Below are 11160 nucleotides of genomic sequence, written 5' to 3'. Positions count from 1 at the left end.
GGAAAATCAATTAACAAACCGGAGACGTAACAATACGTTTATTCATGAACAGCTGACGCCAACAAAACATCTGCATAAGGGTACGATAACTACTTGTTTGTTTATTTTGTTGTTAAGCACAAACCCAGGCCTGGCATTACCTAGTGGTTAGGGAGTTCAACTCACAATACAATCTACGGGTTGCACGTCACTGAACATGCTCGCCATTTCAACCGTAGGAGCGTGATAATGTAACGATCATTCGTTGGTGAAAAATATATGGCCCAAGAGTTAGCGCCGAGTGATGTTGACTAGTTGTCTTCTCTCTAGTCTATTGCTGCTAAATTAGAGACGGCTAGTGCAAATAGCCCTCGTGTAGCTTTGCGCGAAATTGAAACCAAATAAACAAAGCGCAAAACTACATAATGAGTTGTCTGTACTGTGGGCATGGAAAGCCGGTTTTTAGCGTTATAACTCTTCGCACTCACCGCTGAGCCACTAGGGAAGGGGACACGAAAACTACAACTACAGCCATAATAGATTTCTATTTACTTCGCTGCCAGGCAATGAAAGACAATCCATAAAAGTATTAATAATTATACTCAAATTCCTGACTGCTTGAAACTATAAAAAAACAACGAATCTCGAAAACAGCAAACGGGCGAATAGAAACTGATTTCGCTTAGTGGGTCATAATTCAAGCTGAAGCCGCCAAAATTGAAAGAGACCGAAAAATGACAGGAAAGAGCCTACAACAGAAATCTAATCCCAGGTGCATTTCCACTCTCCGTTAGAGTAGATGATCATATATATAAAACCATTTAACCATAAACTTTCCAAATAGAATTATAACTGATAATAATTTAAACCTCACTGTTGAAAACTGCTTTTCTTGTTTTCCGATATTCGAGAGCTACATAAGGGCTCTCTGTGCTAGCCCTCCGAATTTTGAACTGTACCCGTTGCCAACTCTTGTCTGACCAGATAGTGAGATTTGGTCGTCATTCTTATAATGCACTCATAGTCCGAAAGTTCAGAGCGTGATTTTATTTTATTTTTGCTATAATTAATGGGGCGGAAACCATTGGTCCTCAAATCCGAGTTTGGCACACTATAACCTCTAGGCCACAACATGTCTGTCTTATATAAAGGTCCAAATTATGTATTACCATGATCTATATTTTAGTTTCATTACATAAGACAATATATTCTATCATGTATGACAAAGATATATATATATGGGAACATCAGCTTTTCGATTGTTTATCACAGTTGTGTGGAATGTCACGCAGGGCTACTCGATGGCCATCTGCGCTAGCCGTCCATAATTTTGAATTGGTAGACTAGAGGAAAGTTAGCTCGTCAACACCACCCACAGAGATATGAAACTTTTGGGATACTCCTTGCCAACAAATAACGTAATTGAGCATGTTTAAACAGTTGATCAAGTAAACAGTGTTTACATTCTTTGGTAATACACTGACTCTGAGATAATGCATCAGTTTTTCCACTGTTCCATCCAAGAGCCAGGTTGATGCATAATGTTGACATTTTACTTCTGATGTAACTGGATCTACCTTGCTACCTGAATTGTAAAAGTTCATCAACACTTTTGCACTGCATGATGTGTCTGAAGTGTAAACTGTTAGCCATAGTTATTGTACAGTCCAAGGAATCTTTTTACATCATGCAACTTATGTGGTGTTGGCTAATTCTGAACATATTCAATATTGGTGGTCTCCAAACAATAACATTTCTCGTTTTTAATGCCATTATCATAGCATGTCTAATCATTAAGTAACAAATTCTCCAAACAAGAACATTTTCCGTTGTTAATGCCACTATCATAGCATGCCTAATCATTAAGTAACAAAGTCTCCAAACAAGAACATTTCCCGTTTTTAATGCCACTATCATAGCATGTCTAATCATTAAGTAACAAATTCTCCAAACAAGAACATTTCCCGTTGTTAATGTCGCTATCATAGCATGCCTAATCATTAAGTAACAAATTCTCCAAACAAGAACATTTCCCGTTGTTAATGTCGCTATCATAGCATGCCTATTCATTAAGTAACAAATTCTCCAAACAAGAACATTTCCCGTTTTTAATGCCGCTATCATAGCATGCCTGATAATTAAGTTACAAATTCTCCAAACAAGAACATTTCTTGTTTTCAATTCATTATTATGGTTTGAATAAAAAAACGCATTGGGTTAATTTTCTCTCTTCAGCCGTCATATTATATAGCATGGTTTACATAATTATTAGCACCGTTTTTTTAAATAAAAACTTTTACAAATTTTTCAGAGTTATTGGAATACTTAGCTGATTTGTCAGTTACGTTTTTTTTTATATTTTCAAGTCCATCACCATGGTATGTTTAATAATATAACGAATTTTCTTGAAAAAGTAGAACTAACATAAATGATTTTGATTTTAAAAGTTGAAGGACCACTTATATTAGAACATTTTATTTAATAATAATTTCATTGTACATTACAAATTCTTATGTTATCCCTTCCAAATATAATTCAGACCTAATGTATGTTAAAAGGCTATAATGAATTACTACAAAAAGGGTTTTTGGTAGTGGAGACAAGAATCACTGGTAGTGGTTGTCAATGGAGCTGAAGTTTGTTGATATGTTGAAGAGTGTTCAGAGTTGATGAATGGTTGAGATTCTGGAATAAAAGCAGTAACTAGAAGAGCAATCATCACAAGACAAGCTCCAAGTACAAAAGGTGGTCCAGGGACTAGCTGGATGGAAACAAAGGAGAAAAAAATGTTTCTCAAGTGATAAAGTTGTTTCTTACATTTAAAAAGTAGTTTTGAACAAATATATACCACAGCTTTCCCTATAGTTAGATAATCAGCAAATATCCTCCACTTTGTACTTTAAAACTAGTGTTTACAAATGAATTTCTATCTTCTTGTAATATAAAAGTATGTATTATTTGTTCTGTATATGTGCAGGCTTCACATAACACATGGTTGAGAAAGTTATTAAACTGATTTCAATCTAAGCTACCCATGTTCCTTTGTTCTTCTGAAAATAGATAATACCTGTTACTGCCCAGAATGAATACTCCACATTGTGCAAGAATTTTGACAGCAATATCCTTCAGTGGTTGTTCAGGTGATATCTAGAGGTTATTACCACATGTGTATTGTAATGAGTATGACCAGTCACATGCAAAAGGATCTTGAACAGTAATCCACTGAAAGTATCATATAAAAATGACAGTCCATCATACCATAAAAAAATACAAACACTGTATTTGTGTTTAATAAGACTGTTCCTTTTTTATTTCACTTTGTGTCCAGTCTTAATATTCCATTCTACATTAACTCTGATAGAAAGAAATTTATCATTACGTCATAATTAATATCTAGACCAAACCTTCTGTTATTAAGTGGACCAATCCAATACAGCTTGAAAATTATTTCAGTTTCACCTGGATATACCACAGAGTGGATTGTTGGGAGAAAAATTTGATGCTATGACTACTGGATATTGTTACTGTGTAATTTGATGCTATGACTACCAGATATTGTTACTGTGTAATTTGATGCTATGACTACCAGATATTGTTACTGTGTAATTTGATGCATCTGCTGAAATGTGTACTATCATTTACTTGAACTGTTGTACAGAAAGTTTAAAATGTTCTTAGTTAAAGAAAATGGCATCTTTTATAACTAGAAGGATGTATGAACAACAAGGAGAGTTGGTTATCAAGGAGAGATGATTGATGTTTGAGGGAATTTTTGTGTCTAGAAGTTCTGTCCTTGATGTATGACTTTCACCAATGATTTAAAAGATCTGTGAATTTCATCTCATTACAACTTACAACCAAGGAAGTAAAACTCTTAATTTCTGGTTCATGCTCTTCCTGTAAAAACTAATCTTGATGTGAAGGAAACGTGAACTTTAAAATAACTGTTGTGGTGTGAGTCTTATAATAGGTAAGGCAGTCAGCATGAGACTATGAAACTTATGCCAATCAAAGTAATTCAACTCCAGTATTGGATGAAGTCAGGAATATCATAAAGAGGCTGGAGGCACCATTGGTGGACAACATTCACCAACTAGAGCTACCTAACCACAGCATGTGAGATGGTATGCACTGAATGATGAAGTAACTGGATCATGGGGCAGTGGTGTGATTCTTTGAGCTAGGAGATATAATGTCAATGCTTGGGGTTGAGAAGAGCCAATAGGCAAGCTGCCTAGAGAGCCTAGTCATTCTACTCATCAGTGTTGGGGTCCCTATCATGCAATGCCCACAATGGCAAGGAAATATCAGTTAGGTGATGGTCAAGCAGTCAGAAAGAAGAGCATCTGGTTGTGAACATAATTCCCTATGAATGATGTGAAGCAGATTACTACTGATATTTATAGGTACAGCAATAGAACTTTTAACTGAAGTGTTTCAGGCAGGTAATGGCTGGACTGTGGAGTAGGCTTCTTTGCCTTGATGGTCTGGTCCTAGACATCTTTGAGCATGAACATAAAGAGCAACAGTGGGAATACAAAACAATTATTACTGAGTTGCCTTGATGGTCTGACCCTAGACATCTTTCAGCATGTACATAAGGAGCAACACTGGGAATACAAGACAATCATTATTAAGTTGCCTTGATGATCTGGTATGTATGTAAAAGGGAACTCAATTAAAAGCTTGCACCGAAATGTATATTAGTTAGCCGAGCTCTCTTACAGCTGGGTGGGTCTTGATGTGATTGTCAGAGTACAATGGTAAGAGATAAATCTAGTTTCTTTTTAATACAGGAGTAAACAGAACAATGGTAGATCTTGTGGTGTATTAAGCATTCCAAGGAAATGAACCAATCACTCAGGCCAGTAAAAACAAATCTTGTTCAGGTTAATGGAAATAAACTAGACATGAATGGAGAGTTCACACAGCCATTATATCTAAGAGGTTTCACTTACATAATAAAAGTTGTTGTTGTTGCTGACCTTAGTTCTAGCATTGGTATCATTGGAATGGATGTACTGTGTAGTTTATTGGTTAGTTTTGACTGTGCAACTGGTAAACTGATGTTCCATAGTAGAATATTCCACTGTTGGCAAGACTGACCCTAGGAACAGTGAACTGCATGAGTATATATAGGAGAGGAAGTCATAGTACCTCCATTAATACAAGTTGTTTTCCATGGCTTACTACAGACAATGTCCGATGTGTCAGTGCTATATAATCCAGTTACTGAGTGCATGCATAAAATAAGTTGTTTCCTGTACATAAATCAGGCAGCATTAGCTTGGGCAGTTATCTATATAAGGGTGAGGGGAAAGTTTGTTCTGCAATTATGGATGATTGTTTAACCACATAGCTGTGAGTTAAAATGGTCATCAGCACAGTGAGAAAAGTGTAAGTAACGATGTTAGCCGTTGCATATGTTATGCTGTGTCCAAAAGTATATAATAAGATACTAACACACCCAAGATTGCTAGTTGAAGATTGTGCAGACACTTTATACTGAATGCAGTGGCAACAACTCAGTGACATGTTGGTAGAATATTTTTAGTATTGGATGGCTGATTAAGTAAAGTCACAGTCATACCATGTCACATAGACACTTTGATGCACGTCTGATTAAACTACTGCTGCACAGGCTTCCTTATAGCACTTGGGATTTAGCCAGTGCTGAAATATAATGGATGTTAAAGGTTGGAATTATACAGCTTTAAGGGGGGTGCTTAGCCAGCTCCAGTAAGTATTGTTAGGAAAAAGGTATACCCAGCTTCTATGTTAATTTTATATGGGTGAACATAGTAATTCACATTGGCCCTTTTCCATTACCATGATCAAGTGAATGCTAGGACGCATTGAAAAGGACCCATTGGTTTAATATATTAGACCTGGCATCTGGAAATTGGCAAGTTGAACTTGAAAACAAGGCCAAAACCCTAGACTGCTTTTAGTATGAGAGGTAGCTTGTATGAGTTTCACATTATGCCATTCAGCCTGTGAAATGAGCCTGCCACTTGTGAGCTTACACTGAAAGGGCTACAATGAAAGAAGTTCCTGATCTATGTTGATGATGAAATGGAAAAGTGGAATATGTGCATTCATGCACATGGAAATGGAGTTTCTTGCTAAATTAGCAACAGTGCAAGATTGACCTCAACTGATGACCAAATGAGAAGTCCACAATTTCCTTGGTTTTATACCATACTACCAAAAATATGTAACTGACTTCTCCAATATCACCTTGTCATTTTAAGTTCTTAATAAAGCAGATATGCACTCCAAATATAGTGATGAATGTGAGCAAGCATTTCATTTCCTGATATGTGCTTTAGTAGACACCCGATATTGGCAAATCCATGACAGTATTGTGAATTTCTACTGGAAAACAATTCCAGTGATGATGGAATTGAAACTGTGTTATGAAAGTTGCAGAGTGGAGCAGAATGGGTAATTGCATATGCGAATTGTACATTCACAGCTGCTGAACACAGACACTGTATGGCAAAAAAAAATGATCTACTTGCAGCTGTTGTCTTCATAAAGCACTTTTAACACTATTTGTATGATAGGAGATTCACTGTTTGAGTGAACCATGCACTGCTTGAGTAGTTGATGAACTTTATAAATACTAAAGAGATAATGTAATGTACAAAAGAGCACTGTAGGAGTATGAATTAATCAGCCTACAGCCCACAACATGGAACTGCAGACAGACTCTCTCACTAAATGGGGAGACCCTATACATTTATCAAGTGTATGGATTCTGGATAACATGAGGGAGTTGAGACCATTTCTGCTGTAATTATGACAAGCCATATAGTAGAAGATTCCATTAGTGGATGGATGCAATAACTAACAATTCAGGAGCTTTCAGAAAAGCAATTGAATAATCCACATCTAGCATGGGCACTCCTTACCCTGAAGCAAGACTGGCTCAGACTGAGGAATGTAGTGCTGATACACTCATGCAATCTATCACTTGTATATGGTCTCATGTATAGAAATGTTACGCAAAGTCACTTATGAGTGTTGAATAATACAATTGAATCAATTAAACGAATATTACAGCTATTAGGTCCCACATGAATGGAAACAAAGATTTGATCAGATTGTGAATACTTTGAAATACGAAATTATATGTGATTATTGTCCTATTAGGTAAATACAATGTACCTATTATTTTCATTAATATGCTGAGAAAATGTTCAATTTTTGACACTGAAATATTCAGTAGGTATTGAATTTTCATGGAAGGATAAAAGTAATGAAGAAACTCACACCATGTCTGAGAGGAAGCACAGTATTGCCTAATGTTTTTCAGTAAGATATTTTGATTGTTATGAATAAAATGTATGAATAGGTGAAATTATTAGTAGTAAATGAAGTTCATAATCAATATAAACTTAGTGTACCAAAGGATTTGTTTAGTTTTGATAGAATATTTTTAATCATGCAGATTGAAATATTTAGTAAAGCATGCAGTTTTCTAAAAACTCTCTTAAAATTCTTTCTGTACAAGATACAGTATGAGATATATAAAAAGGCAGGCTATAAGTACAACCAGGGGAAGAAGTAAATACAGATAACAGTGATTGGTTTCAATATAGAAGCAATGTTTTCAAACAGATAAGAACGTTTTAAAGAGATAACATTGGTTGCTTTAAGTACAAAGACATATCATACCAAATGGATAACACTGGTTACTTTGAATATAAAACTTTTTTCAAACAGGTAATACTGATTGCCTTTGTGGTATATAAATATATCAAGCATTTGTATCTTCTTCCAACATTATAGTACTTATTCTGAATTAATTATTTACTCTGTATATGAGCAGATTTCACGTAAAACATGGTTTAAATAGCTTTTAACTTCATCCCACTCTTTCTACTTTTGTTCTTTCCCCATTCTCTAGGCAATAATACGTGTTCTGCTCATGGGAGTATTGAGGTAATGCTGCATTGTGGAATAATGTTGACAGAAATGTCCTTAAACATTAGAACAAGTGGTGTTTTGAGGGTTACAACCTCACCTATGTTTGATAAGAATGTCCAACCATGTGGGTAGTACTAGCTGCTCTGGATAAATGAGGCGTTTCTTGCAAGTTAAGGAATGTTAAATTTAAACAATGTAGTGCATTTGAAGAGTGAGTAGTCAGAAGAAAAATCCAGAAAAGTGACAGCCCTGCATCCAAAGCAAGTAAAAACACCATGTTTGTTTAGTATTTTAATAAAAATTATTGATTTCATATTTTACTTCATGTCCAGTCGTGTGTTTTTTCATCCTCATGACCCAGTTATTTGAAGATTCAAAATTATTCCATAATAAATATTCTGATCAAATCTTCTGTTATTCTGTTGATCTATCTTGTTGGTTTGCAGAAATTGTCAGAGAATGATCCAGATCATCGTGTCAAAATGTATCAGTGGTTCATGGAACACTTCAAAGAAAATGACAGGTTGAGTGAAAATTGTGCCTTTTTTAGGGAGAAAGGAAACTTTTATGTTAGTGGTGAAGTGAACGAACAAAACGTGAGATACTGGTCACAGAAAAATCCACACTGGTTTGGTGCGGTCTCTGGTGACCACATGTATTAGGTCCATCTTTCTGTACTGAAAGTGTTATTGGAGAAAATTACCTACTGATGTTAGGTGATCATTTGATGCCACAACTGGATGAAAGCGGAAAAGGTATGACACAGAGGTTTCAACAAGATGGAGCACCACCTCACTATGCTGCAATGGTTCATCATTGGCTAGATAACAATTTTTGTGATAGTTGGATTGGATGACGTGGAATGGGCACCAAGATCTCCAGACCTTACCCCTATGGATTTCTTTTTCTGAGGTTACATAAAATCTCCAGAGAAAACTAGGAACATGGAGCATCTTATTGAACACATACATGAAAAGTGTGCTGTATTGGAGAACAACACTGCTTCGTTGAGATGTGTTTACGAAATGTATTGATGCTGGAGGAGAACATATTGAACAACTGTAGTCCAATATACAACTTCTTCTTTAATTGCTCTATGTTCCCAGATTTTACTGTAGATATACATTACTGACTATTTGGCTACAAAAGCAGTGTTTATAAGTGGATTTTACTGAGTGTTTGAATACAAAAACAGGTATATATAACAATCAATTGTTACATTTATATTTAAATATACAGATCATTTATAATTCAAGAATTTAGATTCAAGCTGTTTGACTAACATGTTAAGTGTGTTTTACAGGATTTTCCTGTCTATGTTTTGAGTGAGCACAAATATCACTTACACACACAAAAACTAGACTACCGTTAAAAGTAATTAAACAATGACCACCTCAGGATTTGACACACCAGTAAAATTTGATGCTTCCCCCGTCTGAGCCTCAAAAGGTTTCAAATAGGCTTCTTTGTTTAAGTCCACATCAGAGAGATAAAAGATAAATCCAAAAATAGCAGGACCCAGTCCATTACACAGCCCCCTCATTCCTGTGATCATTCCTTGGGCCACTCCTAGTATGTTGTAAAATATTATCATTATAATTTTTATGTCTTGTACACTTCAATATGTGATGAGAAATGAACAACAAAATTTATAATTATATTTTCAGGCAGCTTAACCACACTTGCATTTATATATAAGAAGTTAATACGCCTATTGCTGTTAATATAAAATTTTAAATCTACAAAAAAAGAAACTGAAGATATGTTTTTAAACATAAATCAGAAAATACTCAGAAGATGGTTAAAATATACAAAAATATAGAAAATCCCTGTGGAAGTTGGATGTCCTACCTAATAAGATAAAAAATACAAAGGTGTAGAAAATCCCATACCAACAACATACCTCAGTAGTTACATTGTAACAACAGGTAAAGTCCCATACCAATGACAAACCTCAGTAGTTACATTGTAACAACAGGTAAAGTCCCATACCACCAACAGACCTCAGTAGTTACATTGTAACAACAGATAAAGTCCCATACCAACGACAGTCCTCAGTAGTCACATTGTAACAACAGATAAAGTCCCATACCAATGACAGACCTCAGTAGTCACATTGTAACAACAGATAAAGTCCCATACCAAAGACAGACCCCAGTAGTTACAATGTAACAACAGATAAAGTCCATACCAAAGACAGACCTCAGTAGTTACATTGTAACAACAGATAAAGTCCCATACCAAAGACAGTCCTCAGTAGTCACATTGTAACAACAGATAAAGTCCCATACCAATGACAGACCTCAGCAGTCACATTATAACAACAGATAAAGTCCCATACCAAAGACAGACCCCAGTAGTTACAATGTAACAACAGATAAAGTCCCATACCAATGACAGACCTCAGTAGTCACATTGTAACAAGAGATAAATTTTATTCATTTTACTCTAGGCTAGGTGATCTTACACTATGTCTTTACTTTAGGCTTATTATACCAACACTCACTACAATTATAAGGTTTCACAGCACACCTTTTCATGGCCCCATTGTACCCCCGTCAATAAAATCATAATGGGCAGACAGTAATCGAACCATTCTATCTGGATAACTGCATTTTGGCTTTTATTAGTTCTCCTATTTCGAGAAATGAAGCATAATGTGACACACACTAGCTTTTATATATGTTAGATGATAAAGAAGGACTGGCAAGATCAGTGATCAAATATAACTTTTTCTTACAATACTTCATGTACAATAAAGAAGGACTGGTAAGATCAGTGATAAAAAGTCACATATTTATAGAGTACTTCATAAGTTAAAAAAAAACTGGTAAGATCAGTGACCAAAAATCTAATTATCCTACAGTACTTCATGTATCAATAAAGGACTGGTAAGATCAGTGACCAAAAGTCAAATTATCCTATAGTACATCATGTATTGATAAAGAAGGGCTAGTCAGATCAATGACAAAAAGTAACAATTGGTACAGTACTTCATGTATCAATAAAGAAGGACTGGTAAGATCAGTGACCAAAAGTCACATATTTGTACAGTAATTCATGTGTTAATAAAGAAGGACTGGTAAGATCAGTGACCAAAAGTCACATATTTGTACAGTACTTCATGTATTAATAAAGAAGGACTGGTAAGATCAGTGACCAAAAGTCATATATTTGTACAGTACTTCATGTATTAATAAAGAAGGACTGGTAAGATCAGTGACCAAAAGTCACATATTTGTACAG

At 35.3% G+C, this 11160-nt stretch overlaps 1 protein-coding gene across 1 annotated transcript in view; it reads right to left on the bottom strand.

Moving 5' to 3' along the window:
- Nucleotides 1-2457: 2457 nt before the first annotated feature.
- The window catches only part of LOC106472883 (hippocampus abundant transcript 1 protein-like), a gene marked incomplete at its 5' end in the record, with an annotated part of 37048 nt that continues 28345 nt past the window's right edge, over nucleotides 2458-11160 (bottom strand). Inside the window, 2 exons of the mRNA XM_022401431.1 lie at nucleotides 2458-2740; nucleotides 9308-9483. Of these exons, the coding sequence (XP_022257139.1) occupies nucleotides 2552-2740; nucleotides 9308-9483 (365 nt within the window). The remainder of the gene's footprint in view (nucleotides 2741-9307; nucleotides 9484-11160) is intronic.

This window comes from Limulus polyphemus, unplaced genomic scaffold, assembly GCF_000517525.1.
Source record: "Limulus polyphemus unplaced genomic scaffold, Limulus_polyphemus-2.1.2 Scaffold5704, whole genome shotgun sequence".
In the NCBI taxonomy this organism is placed as follows: domain Eukaryota; kingdom Metazoa; phylum Arthropoda; class Merostomata; order Xiphosura; family Limulidae; genus Limulus; species Limulus polyphemus.
The sequence above is the reverse complement of the archived record's forward strand: the minus strand, read 5'-3'. Positions and strand labels throughout refer to the sequence as shown.